We start from the raw sequence: 20,450 nt of genomic DNA, 5'->3' as shown, positions 1-20,450 counted from the left end.
TTGATATTATATATTTACTTATTGTTAAGATGCCTTTTTTAATTATTCAAAAGAAATAGTATTTTTTTATTATTATTGTTGAGTAAATAATATAAAATAATAATGAACAATGCAAAATTACGTTTTCTGATTAAAATTGTATTATCAATATTGGCATCTTGTAATTAGTGATGAAACATATTCATTATGGTCTTATTATTGTCTTACCTCTACAATAACTACCCACAACTTTATTTTGCATTTGGTTTCAGCTCAATGGGAAACTACACATACAACAGTTACATGCTTCGTTTGGAAGGGTTACAAGTGACAAAGGACACAATGTACCCTGCGTTCATCTTCCTGCTGTTCGCCTATCTTTTCATCATATTTGTGAATGTGGGCATGGTAGTAATAGTGTTCATTGAAAGGACCCTTCACCAGCCTATGTATTTCCTTTTTTGCAACCTGCCATTCAATGACATATTAGGTAACTCCATCATGGTGCCACGGCTGCTTGCATACGTCTTCGTGCCTCCTTCTGAACGCTTCATCAGCTACTACGAGTGTGTGGTCCAGGCCTTTACCACACACATGTTTGGCACAACTTCCCACACCATTATGATGATCATGGCCTTTGATAGATACGTGGCTATCTGTGTTCCCTTGCGCTACTCCACAATAATGAGTAACAAAATGGTAATTAATCTGACTGCTGCAGCATGGGGAGTTGCGTTTGTTTTTGTGTCAGTTCTCATAAGTCTTACCGTACGACTCAACAGATGCAGGGATGTCATTGAAAATTTTTACTGTGACAACGCTAGCTTATTTAAGCTTTCCTGTGACAGTGTTTTTATTAATAACGTGTATGGCCTCACATTTACTGTGCTTCTATTTGTTGGATCTCTTGGCAGCGTGCTCCTTACCTATGCTAAGATCACAGCTGTCTGTTTGTCAAGTAAGAACAAGGCTTTGAATAGTAAAGCCTTAAAGACTTGCAGCACTCATCTGTGTCTCTATTTGCTCATGGTGATTAGTGGTTTCATACCTATTATCCTCCACCGTTTCCCCAAGTGGACACATGAACGAAAGATTGCATCGATCTTGTTCCATATAGTTCCAGGCTGCCTCAACCCAATAATTTATGGCTTTCAGTCAACAGAGGTCCGAAAATTCTTGTCCAATGTGTTGCGGTCCAAGAAAATGTCATCAGTGTGAGGTTGTAGTTTTTGTTGTTGTAAATACCAATAGCGGTAATAAGAAAGTGAATGCTATCCTCACTTCCTAAGGGCCCTTATTTGTACCTTACATATTTTTTTACTCATGTATTTAACTTGTTATATACTTGTTATTATATAATAAACATGCATAACACAACATAATTGTCCCAGTATATTATTTGCACTTCATGCTGTGTTAACCATCAGGTTTCTCGGATCCATAATCTCAGAGAACCTTAAATTGGATTGATTAACTAGTTTAGGAAGTCCAAGCCTCCTCAGGAGATTCTGATTCATTTCTAATTTGCAATAATCAAGTTCTCTGCACAACCATCACGGTCTGTTTTGGCCAGCAATGATGCAGGAACAGACTACAATGGACAGTCAGGACTATAGAAAATGTCTGAGTCAGGAGCACCGTACACGATAATCAGACACAAGAAAGGTTTCTTTCCACAGGTCTTCGCTCCAGTGAGCACTTTAACTGCCATTGAGTGTCATTTACAGTCCCCATGCAAATAATTATAACACCATCAGCAAACGGTACACACAAATATGTTGTAGGGTTAGGGTTAGCCCCAACCCTACCGTTTAAACACAATTTTTTACATATCATTGAAAAATATGAACCAAAGCATGCTGTTTATATATTGTATATTGTATACATGCGTATACTGTCATGTCAACCAACCTTGTTTAAATAAAATAACCTGTTAATCATTCCATATTTATGTCAGCATCTTTGCACTCTGCACGCTTGCAACAAACTCAAAGCATAGACTTATGCCCATCTACGCTCATATATTTTGCAGAAAATATGCAACAGCGACCACTGGGGTCACACTCTACGATGGGTTACAGATTACTGTGAAGCTCCGTCTGAGCTGCGATTTATTGAATGTCCATGTCCGAGTTAGGGTTAGGCTCCCCAGAAACCTATACTATAACGCTACGATGTGTGGCACATTTCATATACAACATATAACAGTTACACAAGTACGGTACTAAATGAAGTTCCTTAAAGTCGGAGTGGGACCATGAAGATAAGATCTTCTTTATCTTTATTGCAGACTCATATAGGTCCATATACAAGACAATACAAAAGACAAACTAAAAATAGAAAAAAACAACAACAACAACAACAAACAAATAAGAAACACAACTAAAAAACATACAGACACTCTCTCCAATGCTTCCAGAGACTGGAAGTGTATCTGATGCTGCTTATCTTAGGCATGGTTAAAGTCATTATGATTTCATTTTTTGAGTCCATCAATCTCATCATAAAACTCTACATCAGATTCCTGAGCAATGCATTTAAAGTGGGAACACCACTGTTTACAAACAGTTGACTGGCACTTGTGCACCTTGGTAGCCTCAGCAGAATTCTTAGAGCATCATTATACGCCACTCTCAATTTGTTATATTTACTTTTACTGTATCTGCACCACAAGTGGGCAGTATACAGTGGAGTAAAATAAGCTTTAAAAAGGGCAATCTTAACATCATCAGTACACATATGAATTTTTTGTGACATGTTAGCTTGTGCATATAATTAACAGTATTGTCTCTGAACATCATCATCATCACTGAGGTCGTCCCTTATGATGTGACCCAGATATCTGACCTTATCTACAACATTGAGCACCTTGTCAGCCAAAAGAAAAGAAGGGAATGTTGCATCCCTATCTTCCTTAGTTTTCATAATCATGACTACACTCTTTTTGGGATTAAACTTAATATCAAAGTGCTGTCCATAGTCAGAACACACTCTGAGCAACTGCTGAAGGCCAGCTGAACTGGGGGTCATGATCACCAGGTCATCAGCATACATTAAATGATTAAGTAGCCTTTCTACCACCATGCAACCAGTCCTGCACATACTGCACGTCCCCCTCTTTTCTAAATCTCTCAGCCCAAAACGCATTTATTAAAATCTTGTAATGTTCAAATTCCATCTGATACAGTGGGTTAGGTGGCTCTCAAATATATCCAACCCAGTCTCACACCAAAATGTATGTGTGTATGTCCAAAATGTATGTGTGTAAGTCCAATGTATGTTACCATGGCCCACGACAGCCAGCCAGTTACCATTATGGTCACAAATGATAGGGTTACCATTGACCACTTTTATATGAATGAGGGCATTAAACTCTACTAAAACTATATGTTTGGAGAATCTTGCCCAACTGGAAGTCACAAAATTAGTCTGTGATCTTGGGGCACAGTACACTTGGGAACGAGGTAAACACATGTCTTTATTTTCAATATGCAAGAGGGCCTAGCCGTCTCCAGAAATATTTTAAATTTGATGACAAGAGATAGAAACTTGTTCATTAGACCTTTAATCAGGTTGCATCTTGGGATTGCTCTGTGAAAATTGTGGGTCTCTTGGCAAAAAGGCGGACCCAAACCTTAACCCTATACCACAGACAACACCGTGGCCTGATGAAGAAGGTTTGTGTGGGGGTCCCAGTCAGGCCTTTGAACAAGGTTGTCAATTCTTAGGTCAGTAAGACCTTTCTATCTCCAAAACTATATTTTACACCACATTCTGATCAACTAGGTCTTGCAGGCAACACTTAGTAAAAAAAACAGACCATTTGGAAAATCTCTTTCTGTAAGCGAAGATAGAAGATATGTCAACCACGAGACCCAGGGGAACATGCATTTGTATTTTGGTATTTTTAGCCAACTCGAGTAAATGGGGATAAAACATTGAGCAGTTTATAATTCCCCATTTTTGATAGGATGGAGAGGGACATTTGTGCCTGAAGGTGTGTAGACACAGCTGGCCAGTCTACAGTTTTTCAAGGCTGGGTTCAAAAGGTTAAAAGGAGATGGCACCACAAAAAAAGTGAATGTGCATTTCGCTCATAACTTTTAGTAGTATATTTGAATGCCCTCTTTCATATATATGACACCACCACCACTGGGTGTGGCAACAACTCTCGATATCCATATGGGAAGGGGGGAGGGGGTGCTTCAATGCACACTCAGGATGAAGAATGACTTCTTCTCAAATAAAACCTTCAAAAATATAACTAACGGATAGTGCCACTGGCATTACACAAAGTGGTTATCAAACAATAAGGACATTTATTGAAAGCATCACATAACCCCCATAATAAAACTATTATAACTAATTGGCTTTTCCTTCTAGAAAGAACAAAAGCTGTGGTATTGCTCATTAAGCACCCATATCCTCCCAATGGACTGTCATGCTGTTTTGCACACACAATTTTACCACCATGACGATTCAACAATCAAAGATGAGGCTTTAGCAAAGATTCAAATCATAAAAGTTCCAAAGTCACCAATAGTACATTATTTAGAGTGTTCAGAGTATTGCCTTAGCATTAAGTGGTTGAGACGCTATACTGGCAAGATGGACACTTTTAGGCCTTTCCCCCAAGTTGAAGCAAGAATTCTCACTCTCTCTCCCTCTCTCTCTCTCTCTCTCTCTCTCTCTCTCTCTCTCTCTCTCTCTCTCTCTCTCTCTCTCTCTCTCTCTCTCTCTCTCTCTCTCTCTCTCTCTCTCTCTCTCTCTCTCTCTCTCTCTCTCTCTCTCACACACAAACACATGTCTGTAATTGTGTTACTTATTCATTTTGTGAAAAAACAACAACTGTTACCATGACAATAGACATTTCCCCCATTTAGTTCCCCTGTATGGTAGCCAGGGTCATTAAAAGGTCCCTAAAGCCTCTTTCACCAAACTGGGTATAATTAGCATTAACTAATATAGTGGGTGTGATTTAACGAGATTGGGGGTTTGGAGGTGGACTTGATCAAGGCCAAATGTGTATTTAAGATTAAGTTTTCTTTTGGCTAGTTGTGACTAGTGAAATTTCACCAAGCACTGCAAGGTGTAGAGCAGTTGGTCGCTCAGGTAGGATCTACGGACAAATAATATTAAATTACTCCACATTGCATGTATGTAAAGATAAAGTTGGAGTTATCTTTACATACCGGCAATGTTGTCTACATACCTTATACAATTGTATGCCTCCTGACTTGTATTCTAAGATGTATAGCAATCTTGTTTATTTTACGTATTTGAATGGAGTATACTTTTGATGAGACTGTTTTACGTTTTATGTTGTAGGTGTTTACCTGTCTACTGAGTAGAATGGACCTAATGACGTTTGAAAATGTACAAGGCAGCCCTACTGGTAAGTCGAATACTGAATATAGGCCGGCCAACTAGATAAACTAGTATATCTACAGTGAGTTCAGTTTGAAACTACATTTCTATGTATGATTCTGTTACTACACCATTTCAGTTTTACTATCAATGTTTACTCAATTAAAGACCAATCAATTGCATAGGGTTCTGATAGTTGTATTTCACTCCCAAACTCAAAAATATATATAATATCAATCAAGTTGTATTATACATGTAAGTTTCCTTCTGGTATATACATTGTTTTGAATGTAATGTCATTGTTCACTGTGCCCACTTCTTTAGATGTCCATGTGAGCTGGGCTGGCGGTCAGAGAGCCATGACTCAGAACGGCAGCCGGCCGCCTGAAGTCCTGTCCTACTTCATTATCCAGGGCCTCAGCAATCTTGGGGAGACCAGGATCATAGTTTTCTATATCTTCCTGGTGGCTTACATCTTCATCCTGGTTGGAAACAGCATGATCATATTTATGGTAATTAATTTCTTATTCACATGTTGAGCTGCAAGTCATCATTTATATGCAAAAGTATCTTCCTCAAGTGCACGATAATATATCAAATAGTTCTCTCATGAGACTCGTTTGTAGATTAATCTATTTGATTAAATCTGTCTGCTCTGACATTCGTTCACAATTTAATTTTTTGCCCATTATTCCAATGTTGCTGTTATCTTGCTGAAAGTATTTTGTATATTGTATGTTCCAAATAGATATCTGTATATATTATTCAAAACATAGGTTTAACATGATCTCTAGCATTGTCGTTATAAAGGGACTTTCTTCAGGATTTATCCTGATCTCAACAGTTTTGTTTGTCTTTGTTTGCCATTTGTATACAGAGTTTGACCAACCCAAAGCTCAGCTCCCCTATGTACTTCTTCCTCCACAATTTGTCCCTGGTCGACATCCTGTATACCACAGTCACCATCCCCAACATGCTCTCTGGATTAATGACCAAAACCCACACCATCTCAGTCCGTGGCTGCTTCGTCCAGATGTACTGCTTCATCCAAATGGCCGTCACCGGACGGGGCATCTTAACGGTCATGGCGTACGACCGCTACATGGCCATCTGCAACCCGTTGCACTACACGGCGGTCATGACCAGGCCCTTCCGCTGTGTCCTCATCGCAGCGGCCTGGGTCTTTGGGGCCATATGCAGCCTCCCCGGGACGGCCCCTTCCTGGAACAAGACCTACTGCGGCCCCAACATCGTGCGCCATGGCTGGTGCGACCCGTCATCCGTCAGACGTTTGGTCTGTGGTGACACCTACTCCGACAACATTCTCTCGCTCTCCTCCGCCTTGGTGGCTCTGCTGCTCACCGGAGTGCTTATTGTGACCTCCTACATTTTGATTGGCTTGTCGTTATCCAAGATGAACACGGCTGAAAGGCTCAAGGCCTTTGGTACCTGTGCTGCCCACCTGACTGTAGTGTCCATCTCCTACGGCTCGGCCTCCTTTGTTTACATATCTTACCGGGTGGGAAACTTCCCTGCAGAGGTAAGCAGCGTTCAGTGCGTTCCTTCTGCTGTTATTCAGACTTTATTACATTTTTGACAAACGCCTCACCATTAAGTTGGTAGCAGTCTCATATCTACCATCTCCATATTTTTGCGAGCAACTGAGCGATAACTTGTCTATAACTTGTAATATTTGTATACATTTTATGTATATTTAGCATGGAGCAAACTTGCTTCAGCTTTCTACCTGTTTAGACCAAAAAGCACAAAAGATAGAAAATTAGCGTATCATGAGTACAACTCAAATTGTTTCTAATTCTAACATTCTAGTTTGGTTGAGTATCCAGCCAGTTCAACCTAGTCAGCTGCTACAATACAGACCACATCACCCATGTCCTTCCTTTCAATATTTTAATGATGAAAAATGGAATTGAGCATCTAAGTAAGTTTCAAATCAAATTCTATCTATATAAATCCATTTAAATATGTATTTGAATAACGTTATTCAATATAGTATATTCAAGTGCTCATGAACTATGTGATTTAAACAATGAAACTACTATATTTCAGGTCCGCATCATTGTCTCTGTTTTGTACACGGTGCTCACCCCCTTCCTCAACCCGGTCATCTACAGCCTGAGGAACAAGGAGCTGAGAGACGCCATCAAAAGCACCTTCTGCAGGCGTCCTGCGCTAGCTGCCAAAAGGCTAATCAACACAGTCTATCCCTGAACTCTTATACTAAAGTTGTGGCCTAAACGTTTTTCCCTGCTGCAAACTGCAGCAGGTTGTACATTTGATTTCATCCGGTTATTCTGCAGGTTATTATGAAAACTTTTATTGCACAATTCTCTTGTAGAGCAAAATTGTTATAATACAATTATTATTGGCCTTTATAATGTCGGCCAGTTTGAATGTGTGCATATCCAAATGTAATGATGCATATGAGGAAGAGGATTCATAGCTGATTTGTTTTGGCCCTTTTTAGATATAAATACAGTTTTCAGTGTTTTTTCAGTAGCCATTGTTTAATCAATCCATGCATGCGATTTAATCAGCGAGCACTCAACTTCATCTAAACAAATTGTTAAATGTAAAATTATTATATTGTTTTCACATATGTATTTCATGTGAAAATTACATATTAACTTCCAATGAATCTACTTTTGTAAAATGATCTCACAGATTTTGCTCCTGTTCCTATAGTTCCTGTTTTAATTAATTAACACCACCTGTGTGAATCAAAAATGTGCTTTGCCTGTTTTTGTGGCAAGTTAATTCATGATTAACTTGTTACGTATTGCAAACTATCATTTGAACTGTTTTTATTTCTTATTATATCGCGTTATGTCTCATTTGTGCTTGGTTTCAAATCTATATGTTCACTGACATGCATGGCATTATATGGTGAAATAACACTCTCTCAATAAACTATATTTAAAGGTCCTCCTCATTTCATGCATAATAATGACAGGGATTTTGCAAGTAATCCTGACAGGGTGTTTCAAATATGATTGGAAATAGTGTCTATAATTTTAAACCTCCATTATACTGTGTGAAAGTGACCAATGTAACATAATTAGTCAGCTAACAAAGCAAATACTAAGAATGGTCTTGATGCAGGGGGCATGTCAAAAACCCAAGCTGATTGGATACAAGGGTTACATGAGACAGTTTGCCTCAACGGTCTGCACCTGGTAGCCTTCTACTATTTCAGGTTCCAAAACTGGTATTACAAGAGTGTCAGAAATCCCTTCAATATACACAATTTGACAAAAGCATTTTTAAGACTTACCATGACACAAAATCAGCAGGTTATGGGCTCATGCGTGTGTGATGGTGTGTACTAAAGCAACAGCAGACTGAGAAAAAGCGTAAAAGATAATAATGCATACGTTCCCCAAAATACAGATGATATTTATTGTTAATTTGCATTTAGCTACAAACCACACATGTAATTAAGTATGATTCATGTGTTTGTCAACTTTACCTTTACCAACTTAACTGTACTAGGAACTTAAACTTCAATCATATGTTAGAATATGAATAATTTTATTGTGAGAGCAGCTGGTTCTGTAGTGGTATCATAATAATAGCATCCCTATTGTGGTTACAAGTTATTGGTAATGACTTCCACGTGCAATTCCACCAATTTAACTATCTGCTTTTTATAAACCAATTTAGTTGTGATTAAACAAGGCCAAGATCTTGTGTCTTATCTGTTTTATTTGCAGCCCATAGACGACAGCGTTGAAAGCAGGGGGAACCAACATGATCACAATGGAGGCCATTTTCCTCTGCTCTGATAACTCAGGGAAACGATGCAGAGCCACAAAGCTGAACCCTGAGATCATCATGATGAGGTACACCGTGAGGTGCGTGGAGCAGGTCTGCAAGGCCCGGCTGTTTAACGCCCTGTTGTTACTGGTTATGCACACCATGGCAATCTTTAGGTAGGTGAGCAGTGTGCTGCCAAGTGAGGACCCTAGTAGGACAACAGTGTACCCAAGGCCGTAAATATTATTGATCGCCACATTCTCACAGGAGAGTTTGAACAGAGATGCATTATCACAGAATGGATTTGTTATCGTGCTCCTACAGCGGGACAGGCGGGCAGTAAGACCGATAAGGATGCCTACTAGCAATATGATGACGCCCCATGCAAATACACTCAATTTCAAAACCATCTTGTTTGTCATTATATCTGAGTAATGCATGGGGTTGCAGATAGCTACGTAACGGTCAAAAGCCATGATCATTAGAACCGAGAGATAAGTGCCTATATGAAGATGAAAGAAATATGCTTGGAGTACACACCCCATGTAAGTAATATAGCGCTCTGCACTTTCTGTAAATATGTCACTTATCAAGCGAGGTAAAATGGCCGTAGCACCGAAGACATCATTGATGTTTAGATTGCAGGACAGCAGATACATGGGCTGGTGAAGGCTTCTCTCCACTGAAATCAGAACTGTCAGGCCAATGTTGGACACCATGATGAAGATGTAGACGGCCAAAAGGATGATGAAGACAGGAATGGAAGACTGTGGGGTGACCTTTAACCCCTCTAGGAGTAAGACATCTCCAATCCATGTCTGGTTCTCCATACTCAGGCAGCTGGTCAGAATCAATCAAAATGTGAAATACATCTGCCTATCATCGGCATGAACATGTAACACTTCCACACTCACGGTATAGTGTCACGCTGTCTGTGTGGGGGGTGTAGGGAGCTCCGTCTTGGCAGCACGGGATATTGACAGCCACCTCCAAAAAAGGGTTAAAGGTTCAGTCTGGCATCTAGTGGAACAGACCTGGCAGGAATGGAAAATAATTATGTTTTAATTTGATTATAATGCCATGAAAACAAGTACCACTGCGCTATTGTCACCTTAGAATGAGCCCTTTGTGTCTCCATAGGGAGCGGGTCCTCTCCCAAGGCAGCCCACCATGTTGCACGGCCATGTTTCTACAGTAGCCCAGAGTGGACAAATGGCTCCAGAGAGTACGCCTTTAAAGAAATGACTTAGACTTGGGTTGCATGTTATCCCAATGGATACAAGCTTTTTATGATACTTTATTAGTACTGTCAGTTTGTAGCATTATAGCCTAATGAGCGACGTTGTGTATGAAACGTGCCACACATCGTGATGTTATACTGTGTGATTAAGAAACGCAACCCTCTCTTGACGAGGACATCAAAGGCAGCCTCTGCCCAGATGGCGCTGCACACATCCATACACACCATGGTGTGATAGTTAAGTGTCTGAACAGATTAACCCTCCCTCTGACCTGCCTCATGTAGCAAGTGAAGCACTCCTTTCACAACAAAATATCTGTATTTATCTGTACATATGTGTTGGGAGGAATCACACATTTTTGGAAAATAGTGTTGTGAATGTCAGTTTGCGGATAAGGGGAATTATGATGATGGATGTGCATTCTTTGATACATCATTTGTTGAGATAGAGGGATAGAGGCAACACATAAAATAGTGCTATTTTGAGTATATTTGTAGTGGGAGCTAAAGTTGATGCATCCGTCCAATTTTGTGATATATTGTTTATATGTTGGTTTGGGACGTGTGCATTTCGGTTGACAGACCAATGCGAGTGAGATGGAGAATGAGATGGAGAATTTCAAATCATGAAGACGAGTTCACTTTAGTGACTGATGCAATGGTTTGCCAACCTTCAGTTAAACCCATATAATCAAAGTTTAGATGCTTAAATTAATTAATTTTACATGACCACTAAGAGATAGAGAAAACAAATTAAAGAGTGCCATTTTGAATTTTTTTGTACTAGGAGCTTAAGTTGATGCATTCTTCAAAATCTTTGATCGATAATTGATGTGTTTGTCTGGGATGTGTACGTTTCGGTTGACCGACCTATGTGAGTGAGATGGAGAATGTCAATGGCATGGAGTCGAGCTCCATTCACTGACAGGTGCAGTGACGTATGGGTAGACAATATTTTTAGCATGTAAATAATATGAAATCTAAATGTTTAATTTATAATAACCCTTATTATAAATGCATATTTAACAAGATTATACACAAAGTGGCAAGATTATATGAATGAATGTGTGTAAATGAATTCATAAGGCTGGCAGAGCATATTCCAACCCCATATCCTAGCAGTGTTAAAGCCTAGTTCTACTAGTTGATCTAGACAGGGCCAATATCTTGTATATCATTGTTGTGTAGACGGACAGTGATCAAAATATAATTTCTTCGTCAGACACACAATACGTCATGTAATATGAGCAACAATTCATGTAGGGTTAGGGTTAGGGTTAGGGTCATGTAATAGGAGCAACAATTGCATTGCTGGAAATAAAAAACATTCTCGAAATTGCACAATAAAAAATAACAATAGTAATAATATAACATATAAGCATGACGGCAAAATAGAAATGTGACACAAGGAGAAAAATCATGGCAGGCTGCACATGTAGTTAACTAGTGTATGATGTATGTCTATGTGCCTGTGTATGTCAGCTTTACCTTTCGTGATTGGAACTCCAACATCAGTCATATGTGAGAGCATGAATGCTTTTATTGTTGGAGCAAAGGTCCTAAAGTTCTTACATCATCATGGCATGCCTTTTATGGGGACGCCTCTAATCTGACAAACAAATGTTGGTTTTGCACAACAATGAAGCTTTGGTTGCTATGATAATTAATCTTTGCAGTTCCTATTATTAACAGATTTCTCAGAGGTCTGACCAGTATGTGCATAACTGTCACTTTCATTGTTTGCACAACTTGCACAAAGGTAACTACATCAAACTTTTGAACTCCAAAACCCAATTTAAACATCAATGATTATACATGCTGAGCACCAAAGCCAATAATTGTAAGAATTAATTCAGGAAAAAACATTACTCTTGCGTCTCTTTTCACATGTTTTTATTATAATCTTTACATTATATTTATTGACTATTATGTAAGTATGTATACATTTTGCAATTAACAATACATTGCATTGTATTGCTTTCTCTTATCTGTAAAGCACTTTGGGCATTTATGCTATCACCAAGATAACTCCTAAACAATTTCTGGATAATTATTCTAGATTATTTAACACTTCTGCCTGCCTGTGTTAATGAATTTGTGCGCTTATTAATGAATTAATATATTGTCATAGATGTACAAAATGTTGTTCCACTGTGCATTCAAAAAAGAGAAAATAAATTGGTAAATACATTAGTAATTATCTACACTTAATACATTTCATACAGTACGAGCCAGCCAGAATTTTCTACCGTAAGGCTAAGCAACCTGAAAATTATCAATGCACACTTACACACAATGGATGCCGCTCAAACTTTGAGACTGTGTAATGATACAGCAAGACATTTGTCTTTAGTACTTCACATGAAGTGCCATTTTAAAAATCAAAGTAGTTTATTACAAAATATTAATCTAAGAATGGAGTTAATTTTGCTGGTCAAATGCCTATTTCGAATTCGTAACAAGTGATAATGTTACTGTATTTTTATTAAATAAGGTAACAATCTTCTGCCTTATCAGTTTTATTTGCAGCCCATAGATCACAGCGTTAAGAGCAGGAGGGACCAACATGGTCACAATGGAGGCCCATTTTCTCTGCTCCGATAACTCAGGAAAACGGTGCAGAGCGACTGAACTGAGACCTGACAATATCATGATGAGGTATAGAGTGAGGTGTGTGGAGCAGGTCTGTAAGGCTTTGCTGTTTAATGCCCTGTTCTTACTGGTCAAGCATGCTATGGTGATCTTTAGGTAGGTGAGTATTGTGCTGCCAATGGATGAACCCAGTATGACAACAGTGTACCCAAGGCCGTAAATATTATTGATCAAGACACTTTCACAAGAAAGCTTGAATAAAGAGGCATTGTCACAGAATGGATTTGATACCATTCTCCTGCAGCGAGACAAACGGACAGAGAGGCCTATAAGGATACCCACCATGAATATAATTACGGCCCATGCAAATACACTCAATTTCACCACCATCTTGTTCGTCATTATGTTGGAGTATTGCATGGGTTTGCAGATAGCTACGTATCGATCAAAAGCCATGATCATCAGTACTGAGAGATAAGTGCCTATGTGAAGATGAAAGAAAAATGCTTGAACGACACACCCCATATAAGTAATGTAGCGCTCTGCACTTTCTGTAAATATGTCACTTATCAAGCGAGGTAAAATGGCCGTAGCACCGAAGACATCATTGATGTTTAGATTGCAGGACAGCAGATACATGGGCTGGTGAAGGCTTCTCTCTACTGAGATCAGAACTGTCAGGCCAATGTTGGACAGCATGATGAAGATGTAGACGGAAAAAAGGACGATGAAGACAGGAATGGAAGACTGTGGGGTGACCTTTAACCCCTCTAGGAGTAAGATATCTCCAATCCATGTCTGGTTCTCCATACCCAAGCAGCTGGTCAGAATCAATGTTAATTATAAACATGAACATTATTAAATAAACATGTACAAATAATTATGATGTTGTAATGAGTAATATTATACCGACTTACAATTGTTTTAATGTTGTTAACATGAATTCCTATTATATCAATTAAAAACTGCTCTAGTCAAAGTGTTACAGTTGTAAAGAGAGAGTGGAGAAAAGTCATAATTATCAGGTGCAAAGATACATAAGTCCTATCGTCACCTTTTGACAGGCAAGATGGATTCTCCTGACCAAACAGATAAGAGCTGTACTGATTGTTGATAAATGAGCAGATTAGGTTTTATCTATAGTTACAATTCATAAAAAATTGCATTTATGAAATACGTAGTTGTAGAATGTGATTTTTATTTTGGTTAACAACATATGAAAAAGCTTTTTAGAGGTTACTTTAGTGACAGTATCGCCTTGATCTACAAAATAAGAGCTATTCCTTTTGAAAGAAAAATAAAATTATTTATTTCCATGTTTTCAAAGCTACAGGGAGCAACTGCAGAGGGGTGGAAGTGCCTAGGACTGGTTAAACATGAATGACATAATGTGAATTGACAGGACATGGCATTAAGACATGTAGGAGTAATTTAATGTGGCACAGTTTGATGTGAGCGAAATATACTCAACTAGATTGATTTATAATAATGGAATTCAAGCAAACATATGTTCAATTCATATAAAATAAAATGCAATATAAGGCATCAAAACTGCAATTGAATTGTAGCAAAAGGAAATAAGCAGCAGGAACAATGTAAAGAAAATATACCGAAAAATAAGAGGCATGTAAGATTAAGAAGATGAATGTATTTTTATTTGGTCTACAATGTTCTGAATTTAATGAATAGCATTGAAACAATTAATGAATTTGACTTTTTGTCATTACAAATTAAACCCTCCAATCAAGGGTTAAAATGTATATGTTTTTCCTTTGTATGTGTTGCCAACTCATGATGGAGCTATTGCCCTGAGTAGTACATTTTGTTAATTTATTGTGGATAATAAGTGCATAGATAATAACACATTTGTTGACTCTATGTAAAAAGACAATAAAATAGTGAGTCAAGGAAAATAATTATTAACACTTGTGATTATGATGCAATCTGATGATGTATGTGTGCGTCAGCTTTACCTTTTGAGCTCCAACCTCAATCCTATGTGAAAGTAGTCAACTTTTTTTGGATGAGGAGATGGCCCTAAAGAACTTACATCATCTTAACATGCCTTTTATAGGGACCTGATTGTATTGTGCAACACAACAGACAGTTGTTATGGAAATACAGTTTGTAGTGTCCATTATTAATTTAGGTTTGACCTGTAGGTCTATGTGCATAACTATTATTTGTTTCATGATGAGTCATGTTTTCTTCTTGGTCATGTGTCAACATCATGCTATGGTGAAGGGGAGTGTATCATTTTAGTTTTGTACCTCATTTGTATGATATTTTGAGCTTCAATGTATTCAATTTATGTAAAATAACACAGTTTAAGTTCCAAATTGGCTTTTTTTTCAGTTGATCTCATTGATTTACACTCTACTTCTTCCCCCCCTGACTACTATTAATCACGTTAGGCTGGAAAAATGAGCATGCGAGTACATACAATTTCGGCTGGTTAACAAAAAGACTGGGAAGATTACTATAATTATTTCTACAAACATCAATCAATACCATACCTTTCATATGGCATATCGTTTGTGCAGCTAGTACCACTATTACTTCAGTTACTACCACTACTTCAGCTACTACTACTACTACTTCAGCTACTACTACTACTACTACCATTACTACTGTTACTACTACTACTACTACTACAGCTAGTACCACTACAGCTAGTACCACTACTACTACTAACTTCCAGAAAATATTGAAAATATTATAGTTTAGCTTCCAGATTTTGTAACAATGTATTTCAGCCCTTTGCTTCTTCAGGTAATGTTATTCAGCGTCAGTCCGTTTTTGACTTCAGCTTCCAGGTGTTCCAAAATTTCAGGGGTTGCCAAGCCGCGACCATCTGGCTTAGCAGTGATAAATGCCTAATGACTCATTTCAAAGAAGCATCTGGCTGTAGATATGCTGTAGTACTTATTCCAGGTCTATATGTGGTGCTGTTTCTGCTACAGAGCGCTGTATACAAAAATACTGTCCATAATCCTTTTTAGCTCATCATAGTGGCAGGATAACAGTATATATTCCCCAGCAACCAAACAAGTGTCAATATCTGATACAGCACTGGCAAAAGCCTGTAGTCCGCCATTGATGTTGTTAATCAGCTCAATCAAACTGTGGTTCGATTGAGCCACTCAATTTTTTAGTGGCTCAATCAGTTGGTTTGAGAAGTAGTGCTCTTCTAATACTGCTTCAACCTTAGCGATAGTGGTTGAAGTTGGCTAATTGCTATTAGGTGATTATTGTTGAGTTTGTACTGTGTACGGTGCTTAGATTTGGTACAATTCAGGAGAGGTGACTCTATAGGAGAGGGGGGGGGGGGGGGGGGGGGGAGTGATTTAACAATAATTTAACATCCGTGGTCATTATTTGTGTACTGCAGGTCTGCAGGTCTTATTTCATTGCAGCGATAGCAGTCACAAACCTTCATTAGAAGAATTTGAATTTGAATTTTGCTCCCAAGATAATAGTATCATATGCATATAAGTCATGATGACAGAGGTCTTGATAGTAATTTAAAGATGGCTAATGACTTTAAAGCAACGACAAAGACTAATTAGGCAGAAACAACACACAAAAACAAAGAGGTACTTTCAAATGACTCATCATTGGCTGGTCATTTGATTTGGTTTAAACTGTAATTCAAAATGTTACCAAAATAATGCTGAATGTAAAGACAACTGATGATTATTTAGGTAATTTCTTTACTTGTGAAAGATGTTTTAATTTAAGTAAAACATATATTTTGTTGCTTGTACTTTTGTATTTACTGCACTTAAATATACTTTTGTTCACTATAAAATTTCCACTATGTTGCATTATAACTATCAGCTTTCTCTCACCTCTTTCTTCCTTTGATTTGCATTATAACTAACAGCTTTCTCTCACTTCTTTCGTCCTTTGATTTGCATTATAACTAACAGCTTTCTCTCACTTCTTTCTTCCTTTGATTTAGTTCAATGGAAAACTACACCTACAACAGCTTCACACTTCAGGTAGAGGGGTTAAAGGTTACACAGCAATCAATGTACCCTGTTTTTTTTTTTTCTTGTATCCTATATCTTTATCATGTGTGCCAATGTTGGCATGGTGGTCATAATCTGCATCAAAAGGAGTCTTCACAGTCCTATGTATCTGCTTTTTTGTAATCTGCCAGTCAATGACATCCTAGGAATCTCCATCATGATGCCAAGGCTGCTTGCAGACATATTGGTGCCTCCTTCTGAACGCTTCAGCAGTTACTACTGGTGTCCCTCAAGGCTCTTTACTTGGGCCTCTTCTGTTCTCCCTCTATACCAGATCTCTGGGCTCTGTAATTACATCACACAGCTTTTCCTATCACTGCTATGCTGACGACACTCAGCTTTTTCTCTCTTTCCCCTCATCTGATAATGCCCTGATTGCCGCACGCATATCGGAATGTCTGGCGGACGTCAGCACCTGGACAACTGCCCATCACCTGAGGCTTAACCTCAACAAAACCGAGCTCCTCCTAATCCAAGAGAAAGATAGCCCACACATGGATTTACCGGTCACTGTTGAGAACATCACTGTGTCTCCTTCTCCTACCGCCACAAACCTTGGTGTGGTATTGGACAATCAGTTATGCTGTACCGCAAACATCACTGCTGTGGCCCGATCCTGCAGATTTGCACTTTACAACATCCGCAGAATCCGGCCCTTCCTCACAAGGGAAGCAGCTCAGCTTCTAGTCCAATCACTGGTCATCTCCCGCCTCGACTACTGCAACTCACTCCTGGCTGGACTTCCTGCCTCTGCGATTAAACACTTGCAGCGCATCCAGAATGCGGCAGCGCGCCTCGTGTTCAACCTACCGAAGTTCTCCCATGTGACTCCCCTCTTCCGGGACCTCCACTGGCTCCCTGTAGTAGCTTGCATCAAATTTAAAACGATGGTACTGGCATACAAGGCAGTCGATGGAACTGCCCCTGCCTACCTCCAAGCATTGGTAAAGCCACACACCCCAGCTCGATCCCTCCGCTCAACTACCTCAGCTGGACGTCTGGTACCACCATCGCTAAGAGCTAGCAAAGGTCGATCAGCAAAGTCACAACTTTTCTCGGTTTTGGGATCTCAGTGGTGGAATAAGCTCTCTGCCGTTCTCAGGACCGCAGAGTCGCTCACTATCTTCCGAAAAAGGCTCAAGACTCACCTGTTCAGAGTCCACATCCTTACTGTACCGACAGCGATATATTGTTGCACTTCTTCTGACAAATGTACTTAAAAAAAAGATAAAAGCGTCTGCTAAATGCCCTAAATGTAAATGTACTACGAGTGTGTGGTCCAAGCCTTTACCACACATATGTTTGGCACAGCCAATCACACGGTTCTGATGATCATGGCCTTTGACAGATATGTAGCTATATGTAACCCTTTGCGGTATACAACTATTATGAACAACAAAATGGTGATCAAGCTGACTGCCTCTGCCTGGGGGGTGACCTTTGTGCTGGTAGCTGTTTTGCTTGGGCTCACCATCAGACTGAGCAGATGCAGAACCTTGATCAGAAATCCTTACTGTGACAATGCCTCACTGTTTAAACTCTCCTGTGAGAGTGTGTTAATTAACAATCTATATGGACTCACATTTACTGTGGTGCTCTTGTTATCTTCTATAGGCAGTATGGTCCTTACTTAAACAAAGATTACAGCAGTCTGTCTGACCAGTAAGAACAAAGCTTTGAACAGCAAAGCTCTTAAGACTCATCTCTTTGTATACCTCATCATGCTTTTAAGTGGATTTGTGATTATTATTTTGCATCGCTTCCCTCAGTATGCAGACTCTAGAAATGTTATTATAATTCTATATAACATCATCCCAGGAAGCCTAAACCCCCTCATCTATGGAATACAGTCCAAAGAGATCTGTTTATTCTTCTCAAACAAGTTCCATACTGGAAAGGTTTTTCCATAATATATATATTTTTTGATTATTGCACATTCTAACACAACACAACTAGTCCATGCAACTCCCATCAGAAGTGCGTAACAGTAGTTTGCTAATTGTTCACAGGCTACCCCTTACAAACAGAGAACCAAAAACACATGAGCATGTATTTGAATGTCAACCATCATAGCCCACAGAGTGCATAGGTGGTCTTAGAGGAGCCAAACAATGTTTTTCCCGGAATCAATCGATTTTATTGTTAACTAATCCATTGATTTGGCCGTTTTGATGTTATTTTTCTTATGGGTCTTTCTGTTGTGTTATAGTTTTGACTGAGTGGTATAATAGTCATCTTTGATGTGTGCTTTACTGTGTCTGAGTCACCTTAAATTGCTGTGAGTAGGTTAATGTGATTTCTGTTGAACATTTTTGATTTGGTTTGAATTGGATCGTGTTTAGTAGTGGTTTATTCATAATTTCCTTACGTTTTTCTTGACGTTTTCATATTTGTACACATGACTGTACACCAACCTCCCTGATATTGCAGTCCAGCTCCACATTGTTAATCATTTTTTGTTTGTCCATTTAGCGTTGATGTGATTCCTGACCTAACTGTACAATTTACTCCATACCTCCTTTATTGTGGCCTGAGCTTAGCCATTCTTTTGAGACTCCCTTACTGCCACTTCGCTAAATGTAGACGAGCCTTTTATGTCAAACATTGTCAATAAAGTCTATAGTTTTAGTATAGCAGTCTCTGGTTCCAGTTTATCAAGGGTCTTTTGCATTTAATGTCACAGCTTAACGGCTGCTGAATATAGCAACTATAAGCCAAACTTGTAAATGTTTTTTTCTGATTTCTCTATAAGTCCGAGAGTGAAGTCCTCCTGGAAAACTGGGTAAGGGTCGAAGTGGATCCACTGTGGGAAAGGGACTCGCAGGCATGGCTGGATCTATCATATGGGCTAGTGCCCAGGGGGCCCGGATTTCGAAATGGCCCTGGCTTAACACAATGGCATCATACAGGGAATAACAAATCTTTTGTTTGCCATGTCAAGTCACTATTTCAGAGCGTGAATATCAGTTGAAAATCCAATTAATTTCTAAGATAAAAAGTATATATCAAACTGCCTGAGCTGCAATTTCGTAAACACCACCACAGGCAGAGCTATGCTTCAATACATTTCACTTTTGACGTCGAGATGTGAACATTTTTTCATTAACAATCTATATGGACCCACATTTACTGTGGTGCTTTTTTCATCTTCTATAGGCAGTATGGTCCTTACTTATACAAAGATTACAGCAGTCTGTCTGACAAGTAAGAACAAAGCTTTGAACAGTAAAGCTCTTCAGTCTTGCAGAACTCATCTCTTTGTATACCTCATCATACTTTTGAGTGGAATCTTGACTATTATGATGCATCGCTTCCCTCAGTACTCAGACTATAGAAAACGTAGTGCAATTCTAATACACATCATCTCCTCAAGCTTGAACCCCATCATCTATGGAATACAGTCCAAAGAGTTCTGTGTATTCTTGTCAAACCAGTTCCACAGCAGAATGTTTTTACCATAA

At 38.9% G+C, this 20,450-nt stretch overlaps 4 protein-coding genes and 1 pseudogene across 6 annotated transcripts; 3 read left to right on the top strand and 2 right to left on the bottom strand.

Annotated features, from left to right (window-relative positions):
- The first annotated feature begins 119 nt into the window (after window positions 1-119).
- LOC132461129 (olfactory receptor 8G17-like) lies at window positions 120-1,259 on the top strand. Its single transcript, XM_060056174.1, has one exon. It carries the CDS (start codon window positions 187-189, stop codon window positions 1,195-1,197), a length of 1,011 nt encoding a protein of 336 aa, XP_059912157.1. The 5' UTR covers window positions 120-186; the 3' UTR covers window positions 1,198-1,259.
- Window positions 1,260-5,311: 4,052 nt separating this feature from the next.
- or6at1 (odorant receptor, family 6, subfamily AT, member 1) lies at window positions 5,312-8,218 on the top strand. The gene is made up of 4 exons (XM_060056844.1): window positions 5,312-5,374; window positions 5,671-5,858; window positions 6,224-6,886; window positions 7,417-8,218. The coding sequence occupies exons 1-4, from the start codon at window positions 5,332-5,334 to the stop codon at window positions 7,576-7,578; spliced, it is 1,056 nt and encodes a 351-aa protein (XP_059912827.1). The 5' UTR covers window positions 5,312-5,331; the 3' UTR covers window positions 7,579-8,218.
- Window positions 8,219-8,702: 484 nt separating this feature from the next.
- Window positions 8,703-11,910, bottom strand: LOC132461620 (olfactory receptor 52N5-like). Of its 3 annotated transcripts, none has more exons than XM_060056848.1 (3): window positions 11,852-11,910; window positions 10,038-10,157; window positions 8,703-9,963 (listed from the first exon to the last, which is right to left on the bottom strand). In XM_060056848.1, exon 3 carries the CDS (start codon window positions 9,951-9,953, stop codon window positions 9,027-9,029), a length of 927 nt encoding a protein of 308 aa, XP_059912831.1. In that variant the 5' UTR covers window positions 9,954-9,963; window positions 10,038-10,157; window positions 11,852-11,910; the 3' UTR covers window positions 8,703-9,026. The 3 variants fall into 3 exon arrangements, with proteins under 3 accessions (XP_059912831.1, XP_059912830.1, XP_059912828.1); XM_060056847.1 differs by lacking the exon at window positions 11,852-11,910 and adding an exon at window positions 10,235-11,346; XM_060056845.1 differs by having other exon boundaries at window positions 8,703-10,157.
- Window positions 11,911-12,619: 709 nt separating this feature from the next.
- LOC132461385 (olfactory receptor 5AR1-like) lies at window positions 12,620-13,765 on the bottom strand. The gene is made up of 3 exons (XM_060056477.1): window positions 13,415-13,765; window positions 12,839-13,285; window positions 12,620-12,628 (listed from the first exon to the last, which is right to left on the bottom strand). Exons 1-3 carry the CDS (start codon window positions 13,763-13,765, stop codon window positions 12,620-12,622), a joined length of 807 nt encoding a protein of 268 aa, XP_059912460.1.
- A 3,158-nt stretch (window positions 13,766-16,923) lies between these two features.
- On the top strand, window positions 16,924-20,450 carry LOC132461384 (olfactory receptor 8G17-like; annotated as a pseudogene).

This window comes from Gadus macrocephalus, chromosome 7 (genome assembly GCF_031168955.1).
Source record: "Gadus macrocephalus chromosome 7, ASM3116895v1".
In the NCBI taxonomy this organism is placed as follows: domain Eukaryota; kingdom Metazoa; phylum Chordata; class Actinopteri; order Gadiformes; family Gadidae; genus Gadus; species Gadus macrocephalus.
Note: the sequence above shows the minus strand (reverse complement) of the source record. Positions and strands in the feature narration are given on the sequence as shown.